General features: G+C 39.0%; 1 protein-coding gene across 2 annotated transcripts in view; it reads right to left on the bottom strand.

The window, feature by feature from the left end:
• The window catches only part of MAN1A1 (mannosidase alpha class 1A member 1), a 151238-nt gene that overhangs the window by 29566 nt on the left and 106664 nt on the right, over window positions 1-15008 (bottom strand). For both annotated transcript variants that reach the window (XM_042795828.1, XM_042795829.1), the window contains 2 exons: window positions 2456-2579; window positions 31-124 (listed from right to left, as the gene is read on the bottom strand). In XM_042795828.1, the coding sequence (XP_042651762.1) occupies window positions 31-124; window positions 2456-2579 (218 nt within the window). The remainder of the gene's footprint in view (window positions 1-30; window positions 125-2455; window positions 2580-15008) is intronic.

Raw genomic sequence — 15008 nt, 5'->3', positions numbered from 1 at the left:
GTCACAGCACCAAAGAAGTGATCTACTTACGCTGGCCCCACTGGCCACTGCTGGGATTCAGATAGTTGGGGTAAAGGCCTTCTGGTTTATCCAGTCGATTTAGAACTTTGCGAATGTTCATTACCTATTGGAAGGGTACAAAACACTGAGCACTGATCTATTTTTCCCCCCAAAATAAAACAGTGTCAATACAAAAGTCTTAAAATGCAAATAAGAAAATAAAAATAAAAAAACAGTTTTATTCCACACAAATACCTGAACATCTCCGTGCAATTATATTACTATTAAAAAAGATCCTCTAAACTGATACCATCAGGTAAACGAGCTCCTCGAAACCTCTGGAGTTTCTGTGTCAAGTGTCCGTAATGAAACAACACAGCAGAAGCAATCTCTGAAGTTCAGAACTTGGCACACAGTGTATCTTGCCCCTCCACGGGATACTGAAATTCATGGAGGCGCGTTGCCTTAACCAAGCTCAGCTGCTTCACCATTATATTCCTCATAAACCCAAATCAGAAATGGTATTAAATATTAAGCCTATCACCTAGTTGAGATGCAGAAGTGAGCTGTAAAGCGGTTTTTCCCAGGAAGGAGAGCGCCGCTGGAGCGGAGCTTCCCAGAGCCAGCTTGCCCAGCAGGACCCCACGCAGCCCCGAGCGCTCTGCCGGCACTGCTAAGGAGCTCGCTGCAAATGAGAGGCCTGGGGAAACAATTACAATCCAGATGCTCTGCAGCTGGAGCCATCCAGCAGCACAACCGGTTGCAGGGCACATGAAAATAACTTATCCTGAATTTTAACACTCGCAGAAAAAGCAAATGTAGCGACGTGGGAGAATGAAGACGCTGAGCGCCACAGACCTAACAAAAAGGTACTGACAGCTTCATTGTACCACCCTGAATGCCTGGAGATCAAGTGAACTAGCAGCTGAGAAAGAAGATAAATTACCTTACACCATGCCGCAGAAGCATTTCTGCTGTGGTACACAAACTGCCTTCTGCATCTTGACACTACATTGCTAACAGTCATTGCCCAAATGCAGACTGCAGCGAGTCCTAGGCCTCCTTTAATGAATTCTTCTATGAATACTTCCAGGCAAAGCACATTCCAGTGTTTCTTCTTTATCAAGCATGCCAGCCCTGGCATGGCTTGCCTCTGAGCACGGTAGAATCGCAATCTCTAAAGGGTTTTAAGAGCAGCTTACATAAAAAGGCTTCCAGCATCTTGCAGCTATAGCTTGATGCCACTTTGCAAGAGAACCACAGGCTACGGTTTTTAACACACGTACTTTTATCACACTTTAATTGTCTCTTAGTAGAACAGATGTTATACATTAAATTACCATAAATGTCAAAAGATAATTAAGTTATCTAGTAAGTTTGTTTCTGGCTGTTCCTGGGTTCCCTCCCTCCAGTTCAGATTTGTTTAAGAGAAACTCCGTCTCTAAATTCACCCCTAAATACATAAAAATTGCTAGGAGTTTGTTTCACAAAATTTATTCCAGTGCTGACAATGGTATTGAAGCAAAGTCATTCAGTCCTTTAAATCTAGTACAACTAATATTCATTTTATATTTGACCACTGCTTTTAAACCTACTGCTAAACACTTGGAGTCTCATTATTAATTAGATTACTGGTTAGATAATATCTATTTTAGCTAACATGGGGCAGTTGCAGTAAGAATACAAAACCAAAACAAGTGGAAGTTTTAATTAGGAAAAAAAAAAAAAAAAGATAAATGGTACGGTGTATTATAAAGAGCAAGACTCGCTGACTATTTACACACCAAAAAGCAAAGTAAATTTGCTTAGGTTGGAACTGAGGGAAGGAGAAGAGGATTTGCTTTCCATGGCTCATGTAAATAAAAAGTATCCAGCAGACAATGTTATCAAATTTTGGAAGAATTAGTAAGCACAACAACTGTTTTGTCAAAGGATTTTTTTTTTTCCTTACCCCAAAGAAAGTTCAAAGCCCATTTCCTAAAGGTCAGTGCCATGGAAGTCCTTCTGACCTCTCTGACATTATATAGCATTCTGAAGACTAAACTTGCTGAAATCATACATGGTAGCCATGGTGCTTTGCTTTCTATAGGTATCACATGTTATCCCCAATTTAATGTCAATTTTTGTTCTCACCACATTCAGGTGAAGTACTGAAGAAAGCTCTATGGTCTGATTGTTTAATTAATTTAACTAATTTAGAACATAAACAGAAATTATATGTTTTATGGGGCTGGGTAAGTGCTATATACAAGAAGATGCATCACAATGATTTGGAACAGAATTTTGACTTTATAATACAAAACCATGCAAAGGTGCTTAAGGAAATATCTAGAAAATATCTATCTCCTGTGAGAAATACTTACACCTGAGGAAAATCCAAATCCCTCCCCAGAGATATGAGTCTCCCAACACATGATTTATCTTTTACAATGTGATTTTGACTGAACAGTCTAACCTTTTCAGCAAAGACAGGGTTTCCCGACAGATGGCTCAAGTGTACGAACTCCAGATGCAAAGTCCCAAATTCTGCCAAAATGCTGCTGCCTCCAGAGGCCCATGGCCAATTTCGACCGATTCCACTAAGTTGGGGGGGAAGAGAAATACAGAAAATAACCATGAGCATCTATAAGGCAATGCTAATAAAATATAACAGGTAGTAGATATGCTGTTATCAAGAGAAGATAATTAATTTAAAATGCACTTAATATCTGTGTAAGAAACCATGCTTCAGCAGCCTTCCATGACTTCACTACAGGACCTTGAATTACTTCAGTCCAGTTCTGCTCAGGCTTTTCACATTGCTTCTTGCAACAAGCCAGTCTTTTAGCTCATTAATAGTTCCATTAGACATATCACTGTACCAGTGTTTCACTGTATGATATCACGTTTAAAGACATTACAAAAAACACTGAGCATGAGAAAACATTCTCATGCTTTACCTGTTCTCCCTGCATTTAACACAGCACTCTCCAATTCTAACTCTTCCTTTTGCAGTGCAATTGTTTAGTAACTTAAACTACTGCATATATACAGCATCGACTTTAAGTTAAAAGTACTACATGCAGTATATCCTTCTAAATACCTGAGAATTTAATAGAGTAGGGTATGTAGGCATTGTCTGTCTGGGCACTCTTACCAGGATGAGTAACTTCAGCTTTGATTAAGACCTAAAGATACTTCACAGCAAAATTAACCTCAGGTTTTGTGCTGAGAGTAGAGAAAAATCACGTTTATTGCTAAATCCCCACTAAAAACTAATGCTGGTTGAGACTCAGGATGAAAAGTCTGCTAAAGTTTCATTACAAAATTTCCCTTGAAATTTTCAGTATCAGTATTTAGAAAAAACCCTGAAATTAAATAAAAGCTAGCCTACTTTCCAGAGCATCTAGGTGAAGAGTGACATATTAGACCAGCATATTATTAGCATGAATGGTAGATATAAATACACTTATTAGGTACTGGAATGTCTTATTTTCAAGTTGTAAACAGCATTAAATACAGACACACACACGTATATATAAATAAAATTTGAGTTTTACTTTTACACATAAGCAGCCACTACAGTAACCAGTGAGCACTTGCGCAACCATGAAAACCAGTTATTCCTCCTGAGTTAAAATGTGACTCTTATTATGAAAAAACAAAACAAAGCAAAAAACCAAGAAACCCCATCTTTAGTTCATCATCATGGAAGTCGTGAGTTGTATTAAAGTTTCTTCTTCAAAAGGTCAAGTATCTATAACTGAAGATTAACCAATATACTGAAATTAAGACTCGATTAAACTGATTTCCCCACTAGCTATATTAACACATTATTTTGAGATTTCTGCCACACACACCAAGTAAAAACAAGTCATTAAACTTTAAAAGCAGAGTAAATGCTACAAATAAAGAGCATGTTGCTGTTCTACTTAAATGTCACGGCTTTAAACTGTGCAACACCTTTGGCAGCCTGGCCTTGAGCTGAAGGCACCACTGGAACCCACCCAAGTGCCGCCAAAAATAAACCCAGAATATTACCTACTAGTAGGCGGGCTCGTAACATCCCATTTCTGAAGGACCACAGCATCTGTCAAATACTCCCCTTAGGTATGCTAGAGATTTGCTTTTTGCTAGACCATAAAGCACTGAAGTGAGTAAGCTGATCTGAGTGTTGAGTGGAGGGAGAACTTGGTGGAGCAACAGGAAAGGGGTCAGAGGAGGCTCCCCTGGCTGACCATAAAGCTGCAAAGGGCCAGGACACATGGAAGTCCTCTGATGCAAATGACTACCCAAAACTCCAAAGGAGAAAAATGTTTCCAATATTCGTAATTGCAGACAAGATCAATGACATAATGAGATCAGGGTACTGCAGAGATGCACACAATCCAACTTTGATATGGTATTTGTATGACAGAAACAGAACAGAAGTTTTATGGGATCGGAATATCTCATATTAAGAGCAATCTTACAAAGATCAGAGTGCTTTTTACATTTGATGAAAACAAAAGTGAAGAGAAAAAACACCTGCACTTCAATTTACCGTGGGTCAGAATTTTTCCAAATAGTGACATAAAAGTGTCAGATATTACAGAAAAGAAGGTCATGGTGAGTACTTCAGACAACATGTTTGGAAGCCTCTTATCTACCGCCTGAAGAGCTCACACCTATAGACTGGTTATTCACCCAAGAGCAGGCACCGTCTCTGGAACACACTGGCCCAAGTCCTGCTTAACTGCTGCCTTGTAGATGAAAAGATTTTAACTTGTTTCCAAATCACCCAGATTAAAAGGGATGACATAAGACACTACTAATAAGTAAGGCTCACCAAGGAAAAAAAAAAAAAAAGTGAACTATTTAAAGTTTTTGAAAAATTACCATGTCATGGTGCAACTGGCAAAAGCCCACTTTTTTTCCTATTAAATTTCTCAATAAATCTCAAAATGGAAACATTGAGCTGTTCCTGCAGCAAGGCATCAACCAAACTTGGCATAGTATGTAATGAAGTCCCTACTTGCACTCCACCACAACCTCTGCTGAATATCAATACAACCGGTGAGAATGTTTTGATGTACTGCAGTTTGTTAACCAGAAAATTTTTCAAGCATGGCTATCACGAGGTTCTCTGCATGCAGCAATATGTTTTACCATGACTGGAAGATTCTTCTTGCTTAATATGGTTTGAAAACTATAAACTTGCATTCTTTACTCTTAAAGCAAGAAAAATAGAAACAAACATCTCTGTTGCATCTATGTACTATTTAATGTAGCTTTTATTGCTTTCAGTTGGGACAGCTGGTTAGAAAAAAAAAATGCATCAACATATTTCTGACAAATCTGCAAAATAATGAGGATATCTGTTGGTTCAGTCTCAGACAGGTGCTCTAAGTCAAAACTGACAAGCTCGTTTCAACAAGTGGTAGAACCCAAGAATTACAATTTAGTGCCTTAACTATTTTTCATGCAGCCTTCATCTGTGGATGTCTGATACTCTCTCGGATATGTCATCTTTGGGAGCAATAAAACAGGTAAGTTTTCCATATTCCCTTATACTAACCGGAGCAGCCACAGTATCGCTTCTGGTTTCATTTAACTCTATCTTAATTTTAAGGTGATAGTCCAGCATGCACGGCTATGCAGTCAGCTCCTGAAGGGACATTACTAGAGCCCAGGAGATACTCAATAAAGCTCTCAGCGTACAAAATGAGAGAGATTTCATACTCTCTGGTCCTTTTTGACCAGGGAAAGTAGACTTTGGCTTTTGCTTCCTGGCTTGAAAAATGGAAACTGAAGAGGGTGCTCTTTTTCCATCTCACTGCCCACAAAAATTTCCTAAATATTGTATACTTTTGAACAGAACAGACCTTAAGCAAGAGATAACCTGAACAGATGAAGGGATATACTGAAATGGAAAAAGACTTCTGTGTCAAGGATTATAAACAATGAGTACATTTATAAATGACATGAGGTGCCCTAGAAAATAACATGCAATAAATAAGTGTAATAGCTCGGTAAATCATAATAAAAAGGCATAGTAAAATACTGATTTCTGCCCACGCATGAGACAATATATCCAGTGCTCCCAACTCAGACATTTTTCAAGCTCTTCACCAATGTTATTATTGGGGCAACCAAAATATTCTCTAAAGTTAAAAAAAAATCAACGCTAGGTACCTATTTACTCTTCAGCCATAAAGTCAATGCTGGGTACTTATTTACTCTTCAGTTACAAAGTTATGTTTTCCTGAAGTCTTCAGATGCAAGCCTGAGGCTCTGGTGAAAGGCTTTATTTCTACTCCAAGTTTTATCAAAAGTATGTTTAGCATCGCAATTTCCTACAGTTTTTCTTCCAAGGGCACCCATTACTCAGGTCACGAAAATACAGCAGCAATCTGAACCTGAAGAATGTTCAGGGCATTTGGGGGATTTTCAGAAGATGGCTTACGGCTGGCTCTGTTTGTGAGCTGCACAAACTTATGTGCAGATCACTCGTTTCCACCAAAGCAAAACCTGTAAAGCACTGAAAACTTTTTGCAGCTTATATTCATGCAGTTATTCTTCCAAAATGGTTTAATGTCCCAAATGCCTTGCAAGCTGACATATGCACTCTTCAGAAAGAGACAGATACATACCACCACTGAGAGAGGACAGCAAAGTGGGGCCCAGGTATGACACCCACCCTTTCTATTAGCTGCATTCCTTTATCTTGCTTTCTTTTTGTAATTTACTTTGCCACTGTATTTTTCAATTTTCCTATGTTGATACTACAACCCATACTAAGTGTGCGTCATGTACTGACATCAGAGTCAGAAACAAAACTCCTATACACTTCAGGAAGGAAGGAGAAGCCATACTACTTAAACTTATTTGAAGTTCCAGGCCAGTACTAAAATACTGTCAGTTTACAGGGCACTATCTTAATGTTTCTTACATCATTGTGTCTAAAATCATACTGTTTATACTACTTAAAACCCATACAATTTTTCTGTAAAATATTAATAAAACTTTAGAATGTATTTCTATATTATTTTAACTAGTATTATGTAATTATGTGGAATTTGAAGTAAGGATTTGTATCTGAAAAATGTATTAAAGCAGGACGATCACTTTTTTATGATATTTCCTATTTACTTTATAAATTTTGTTACAGAATACCGAGTGCCACAGAATCTGAAATACAGTGTTTGTAATTTTACTGTCATTCATTCTCAGGAAATAGGAGCCTGACTGACCTGGATTGCTGGTAACACAACTCAATATTTTTCCAGTAGACCGCTGTTGGTTTTTCTGTACATAGGAAAGGAAGTATGAGATCAGTATCTCTTCTAAAATGTACAAAACGTACCAGACGAGGGAATCACAGAGAAAATATAAATATTTAAAGGTAGGTTTTTTTAAATTACGGAAATTCAGAGGCACAACAGTATTTACAAGATTTTTTAAAAATTACATTACATCCCCAATATGTATAAAGCGGCAGCTAATTTTCAACTGAAAAGAACAGCAAATATGTAACTGCACAGATACTTCAAAGGGTAAAAACACTTATAAAATCAGAATTCTTGCCATCAATGAGCAGAACTGTTTCTGTCTCTGCAGATAGTTTTGTTTATTATACCCCAACCTTTCCTGGAGGGTGCCAGGACAACTCCATAAGCTGGAGGCAGAGCAACACTTCAGAATTTCAATATTTAATGCAAAATACAAAAGCACAACTTAATAGTCAGTATCCTCCTGCAGACTCAGCCAGTAAAAAAGGTGAAAGGCTTTTAATAATAGAGATCCAGCAGCAACAATGTGAAGTGTCTAAGAGCTGCTGTTGTAAAAGGTTTTAGGATTAAATATGAAAATAATGCCCTATTGCCCCTTTGGGCTTTACTAAGGCTGATCTTTTTTTGCAAAAAAGCCACTCCAACTATGACAGTGGGTTAAAATGCAAAACGCTACGACAGATAAATGAGAACATGGCACTGTGAAGGGTCCATTTCAATTCACCAGAGCCATGAGACTCGAGTTGGAGCATACAGGTTGTGCCCTGGTACTTCCAGGAGTGCTGAGGGGACAAGGGGATCTGCCTGGAGAATAAAACTTACGACTGGAATTGGTTGGGCTTAATCTTGTTTTAACAGGTACCGGCAGGAGAAGAGCATTGCCCAGCCCAACCCGTAGCCCCTGGCTCACTTGCATCCCCAGTCAGTCACCCCTCCGGCATCCAAGAGGGAGAGAGACCTTCCCAAATGGGGGTCAAGAGAAAGGGGGGATGGTGACGCAAAGGCCACAGAAACTTTCCTGCAGCTTTTTTCTCCTTCTCCCCCTTTCCAGTTCCCCAGGACACACTTCATGCATCTCCTCGAATCTCAACCCCCAAGCGTACACGCCTTATAAAGAGAAATAAAGTAAAATCATTAACTGTGAAACAAAACATCATTCCCCGCTTTCCCCCCCCAAAGGAAGCCTGTGGTCCCCACACAATTTTAAAAGCATAATGTGATCGCTTTTCCACATTTTAGCCTTAAGGTTATGACCACATGCAATCTGGCTGCCCAGCTCATTACCCGGCTGTGTAATTCCGCACACGGACACTGTGTGCCAGAAACAGGTCTGGCCGCGAGTGAGGACGGGGAAATGCGAGAGCTGTGCAACTCCAGCAAGGGTATTCACAGAAATAAATCCCTTCGGGGCTCCCCTGATAATCAGTACAGGGAGATAACAGAATTAAATCACTTCACAGAAGAGATTAAGCTAATGGTCGAGTCTCTCCCTTTGCAGATTAAACCCAGGGAGACCAGTCTCACCTACAGTTACCCCTTGCCAGGTGCCCAAATTTCCCCAGAATTTCAATTAGCTTCACAAGTATCAGATGGATTTTTTAACTCTCTACAGCCTATTATATGTAACAAAAAGTAGGACTGGAGATAAAACAGTTTGTAACGTTCTATTTTTAATTTTTTAATTATAAAATAAGTTGGTTCCTAGCTCACAATTTTTAATGGTCCTATTTTTTACTGGCCACATTTGCATGACATTTCTATAAAATATCGCAGGATAACTTTGGGCAGATTAAACTACAAAAACATAAAACCTTTCTGCTGTACAGTGACATGAAAAAGATACCTCAAAATCCATGAATCTTCTATACCTAGCCAAGCAAAGCCTTCCAGATGGTGCCACATATTGTGAATTAGTAAAATAAATAAGTTAACACAATGCATTATGTTCAAAATTTCTCTCATAGGTGTAACACATGTCAATTTATTATTATTTTCTCTGACATATTTCAATCTTGTGAGAAAAAGGGCACAATCCATTTTGGCAAAATTGGTCATTATTTCTATGGATGACTTTTTTTTTTTTTTTTTTTTTTAAACAAGTGTCTTCCTTTTATAAAAAGTCAGTATAACTACATAGTGACCCGTGACTGCATTTCTAATAAAGTGTTCATACATTGCAAAAGCCTTCAGTGTAGTTCTTTTCTGCCACTACCAGTATTTTACAATATTATTTTAATTTAATTAGGTCACCTAAGTCTCTTTAGAACTTTACGTACTCAGTATCTACTTCTCATTTTATACAAAATATATTTAAAAGATTAAGTTGCTATAGAGCCATAGATGGCACAAAATACATCAAAATGCTAAGTAAAACTTAATTGCTTTCAGCATTTCCTAGGCAAATGCATGAACTTCAAACAATTAATATGTTCTCAACATACTTTGTGGCACACACCCCAGTAAAAAAATAAGCAAATAATTGGAAAAAATATTTCATGGATACTGTACTTGCACACTGTGATCCCCTAGCTAAGGGAGTCACTACAGTAGCCAAAAGGATGATACACAGAGATCATTTTCATAGAATAGCTAATGTTTCATGCATTATTTAGGATTGCCACATCTGAAAATGCTTTCATAAGAATTATTTTTTTATTTTGCCTTGAATAGAACCATTTGTCAATGTGTCACAAAAATAAATGAAGAGTAGTTTCTCCTTTTCCCAGAAACCAACGCTGATCATTAGACACACATCCCTCGCTAACAGCTTGCTAGGAGAGAAACTAAATCCAATACCACAGACCAAAATGTGGAAGATAAAGGATGATCTGCTGTTGATACATTTCAGAAAAGGTTCCCTTCAAACTCCAGTGCTGCATCCTTCTCCTTTTAGTACTGCAGGTAACTAACAATGCTAAGCTACTATGGTTTATGATTTAATTCATAAAGAAGATGTGATAAAAAATTAAATCATTTTGTTAGAGGTTCATATTTTTTAAAACAAAAACCCCCAACTATGGCGCACACAGGCAATGCTTGCGAAAGTTTCAACTACTGTATTTGATTAATTACATGCTCAAACTTTTTTTTTTTTTTTGTAATTTCCTCCACCCTCAAGAGTACAACGTATGGGATCTTCAGGTAAGGGCCTGTCTTCACAAGCACAGTAATCGATGATTTATTTTTTAACACTTCAAAGGTATTTAATGTAGTTTTGTTTTCCCCAAACCCGGCAAATCATCTGTATCCCTATTTGAGAGAAGAAGGGTAAGAACACAGAAATCCCATGTTTGCGTACACCGCTGGTACTCAACCCTTCCACTCCAGCCTAGTGGTGGGAGCTGCCAGGACAGCACCTTGTGAAAAAAGACAACTGGGGGAACCCGTGACAGGGCTGGCACAGCAGCTGTGTATTTCTATCCCCAGTAGCAAGCATGAAACACCTTCCTGTCCAACTTCCAATAAAAGGCAATTAACTTTTTGCAGGCCTCTGTCATCCCTATCTCCCCCCCAGACAGCATCAACCAAGACAGACAGACTCTTGCTGGAGCTCTGACTTTTCCACAGTATCGCTTTTCTGAGAAAGGGAAATGATTATAATCTGATTAAGCATCTCTCACACAATGTCTCGACAGCTGGAGACAGCAGAAAAAGAAACTTAAATCAGCCAGCTAGCCTATGTGGTAGTTTCTGATGTCTGTTTTATTCCTCTCTGTTAGGAGAATCGTTTAGGCAAATGCTAACAGCTGGTTAGTTTTTCAGCTGTGACAATGAATCTGTAACTACTGCCTTTGCCTAATCGCTGCCCAGCTGGCAGCTTCCTGCTCAGCTGACCTGCGCTCTCTGAACACTGACTGATACCAGCTATTACCTGGTGTGGTGATTTCTAGGGGTGCTGACTTAGCGGGAGGAGACAGACAGTGAATTAGTACCATCAGCAACAGCCATATGAAGACTAACAACAAAAGTGGTTACTCAATTTTACAGTGCGATGGGGAATAAAAAAACTTTCTATGCTGTAATGTCAGACAGAATACAAATGGGTTTTTTACTGTAACAAGTGAGATAATGAAGAGGTAGAGCCTCAAGTGCTATTAGTTTGAGAACATTAATTTTGTCTATTTGCCTAGTCATATGCAGTATCAGCATTAATATATGCTGGTCTCCTGGCCACTTCAGTTCTGCCAGGAGAGATGCATCCATTTGTATCGAAGGCACATGCACATCATCATCTGTCTGGAAAGGAGAGTAGGAAAAGTCAGATTACTGTGGCTGATTGTTCATCATGTGAGAAACTACCGGCACAGCTGCAAAAAGACACTAATATGAAACAGATCCTAAAACAAGATCCCTCCTTTTCTCCATGAGGCTCATCAGGTCCTTCAAAGGCAGTGTATGTAGCGCACTTCCCAATCCAATCCAAGCATTACAGAGATGTCTTTCTGTAAAAGGGCAGGAGAAGAGGAAATTCTCCTTGCTCCCCTTGTCAATTTTAGCAAGACGGGACCAGTCAGAATAGCTCTGTGGCTCTTGAAGATTAACAGTTGTTTGGGAGACCCTGCAGTATCTAGGCACATCAGTTGCACTGTCTGTGGTTAAATTTTTCAAGAGTAAAAGTTATACTCCTCCCAGCATTTCTGCCTTACACCTCTGTAAGGAAGCCTATCCAGAGACCTTTAAAGCTGTCCTAGAATGGTCACTATTTCCTTACTGTCCTTGCAGGCAAATAAAATGCTCATGAATCATGGAATGCTGTCAAGTGGGCTGATCTTCCTCAAGGTGACCATCCAACAGGCAATTTCTCTTGAAACTGGACAGAACAGCAACAGAGGCTGAAGAGCACTGCTAATATAAAAACAGAAAGTGAACAGAAGGCGCATGAAGTATGAAATTTCCAGTATCAGCCTGTGCTGTGGTCTCTGCCGGGACAGGTCCCCACCTCCGAGAAGAATCAAGTCAGTGGTAGAGGACATGTTGAAGAAGTATACATAGAAACACACAGGGGAGGCTAGAGATTCATGTCTGCTCCACATCCAAGTCATAGCCCATGAAACCTCACTAAGTACTCTTTGCTCAGTAAATAAGACACTTCAATACCATCATCAAACTTACTGTCATGGCAACAGGACTAGCCCCTCTGTAGTGCAATCCACTTGCTCATGATTAGGTCAGAGTACTGATGGCTCCTGGGGAAATACTGAAATGAGCGGCCAGTGAAAAGAAACAGTGGCAGAGGGAGCAGGAGGAGCCAAGATTCATTTGGAGACCAAAATGCCAGAGAGAACCAGATGAAGAGGAGACAATCTCATCTGCCTCTGGAGAGCAGCAGAGAATAAGCAAAGGCCAGTGAAATTGCCTGTGGGAAGATCATGCTTCACTGTATGCACGGAAGCTGCTGAAAATAAAAATAAAACACCTCCTCCACAGGCTCCGAAAGCCAGCAGACACCATCAGATAGTTCTTTTGTGATCTGATACATGGTTTTTGAACATCTGGATCTAGCAATACTGTCTATTGATGCTTAAAATAATCAGAGGATCTTATTCTTACCAGTCCATTCAGACTGTTGGGTTGCTTTGTTTATGTCAAATCCCTGTAGCGTTTCTCTGTGGAAAAAGACCGAATTTCTTTAGGACTCTACTGGCAGGGTTTGTACAATCCTTTCCTTATGGCTGTCTGCCCTGTGACACTTCTCACATTACCAGTGCTCTAAGGGGGCATCAAAGCTTGTGGAACTGGCACCCTGTGGCAAACCAACACGGCGGTAAGCTCACACGTACGCATCCAGTGTGAGAAAGGGAGAGACAATTAGTAGCTAAGCAGTACATGATTTGAAATGTCACTATGAGACATGTCAAGTGTCCAAAGATAATTTTCAGTGTCGCCATCTAAAACTGTACTAAAACTGTACTTGTTACTGTAATAATCTCTGGCAAAAGTCATCTGAGCACAGCACAGATAACTACATGTCTCCCACAACACACTAATGAATAAACTAAACAATTCATGTTTCCTATTACTTTATGCACTGAAGGTTTAATTAATCAATTCCAGGGGCTAAAAAGGCAAGAGGGAATACAACACAACAGAGCAAGGCTAGAGATAATAAGTACTGGCATAGACTGCTCTTAATCAGGTCTCCAAAGGAAAGTGAAAATAACAGGAAATGAAAACTCATGAGTCTACAGTTCTGCCATCCATGTGATAAGAAGTTACGATGGTGTAAAAGAAGGTATTAGAGTAAAATTCCCTACTGTAGCATCTGGTATAACTCATTGTTAGTGACAGTATAAGGAAAGTTCCAAACCCAAACCCAACCAACCAACCAAAAAGCCCCTCCACCTCCAAAACAAGAAAACCAAAGAAAAACTCCCAAACCTCCTGGTTCTGAGAAGCCAGTGGAAAACACCTTCTTAATAGATTCACTGGGAAGAAAAATAATAAAGAATTTTGGAAGAGTCCATGAGAAACACCATTTATATATGTTCTCTTACCCTCTGTTATGCCTTCTAATACTAGAAGACAAACTAAGTTTAAGTCTAAACTTATTTCAGAACTTCACATTTCACATTAAATAAGAGCACTTGCTACTTTAAATGACCACAGCTACAGTAATCAGCACTCCTGATCTAGTTTGCTCAGTACCTCTCTCTTTAAGACTGTTCCCAGTTTTATATCACTTTTCCAACATTTAATTTTTAGGTTACTTTTTTTTTTTTCTGCTGAGGATTTGCTACAAATGCCCCCTCCACGCCGATTAGTTCATTAACTTCTGAATTCAGTGAGTTTCCATCCCACATCAGATTTCCTCTATGAATAACTAATATTCAAGCTTTGCTAAATTATTCCTGTGTCATATCAACTGCATTCTCCAAGTGCAAATAAACATTACTATTTTCCTTTGTACAATAATTTGTTATGAAGATGAGTGTTGAGTAGTTTGCATTTAGAGGTAACTAGGTAACAGAGAGAGTGTGGAGAATTGGTGGTAGAACCCAGAACTTCCTCATTTCTTTTTTCTTCTTGATGTGTTTGTTAGGTTTGTATGGTTTTGTCTGTTTTGTTTTGTTGCTTTTTTTTTTTTTGTTTTCCCCATTGCTCTTTCTTTCTGGCCCCACAACTCTCCTCTTGCTCTCCCGATCAATTTCAAGTGGAAAGTAACAAGATGCCTTTCTATGATGGAGATCCTGCAATAGTGGTCACCTCCAATTCAGGTTAAGGACACTCACAACCTAACCAAGAATATTAGCATACTGAAATATTGTGAAAAGTGGCTTCTCTATCAGAAGAGCAGGAGTGCTTTTTCAAGGAAAGACACTACTGGTCTTCTCAACAGGACCAAATCCAAGTATTTGGTCCTTTCAGCCTGATGAGGGCTTTACAGAGAAGGTAGAGATTCAAAGCATCAAAGCAATGGATAGCAAGTGTCAGGCTATATGAAACTTCCCACTAATTTCCACTTTCTCTCTTCCCAACACTGATTTGGTAATACTCTAGATCGTCCTAATCTCAATCTTGGTCATTTTAAATATATCTGTATCAGTCTTGTTTATCCAGATCATATTCATTCCCTACTACCAGATGGTAACTCTAAAACATCTTTTTAATCTTTTACTTTTCTGTACTCAATTACCTTTTATTAGCTTCTCATGTCAAGAAAATATTTTAAGTGGATTCACAGTCATTTAAGTTAAAATGTCTTTCAAAGCATTTAGTCACATTTATTGTGTTTGATATTGCATGTGGTACCATTAAATG

Source organism: Tyto alba, unplaced genomic scaffold (assembly GCF_018691265.1).
Source record: "Tyto alba isolate M040663 unplaced genomic scaffold, T.alba_DEE_v4.0 Super-Scaffold_22, whole genome shotgun sequence".
Lineage (NCBI taxonomy): Eukaryota > Metazoa > Chordata > Aves > Strigiformes > Tytonidae > Tyto > Tyto alba.
Note: the sequence above shows the minus strand (reverse complement) of the source record. Positions and strands in the feature narration are given on the sequence as shown.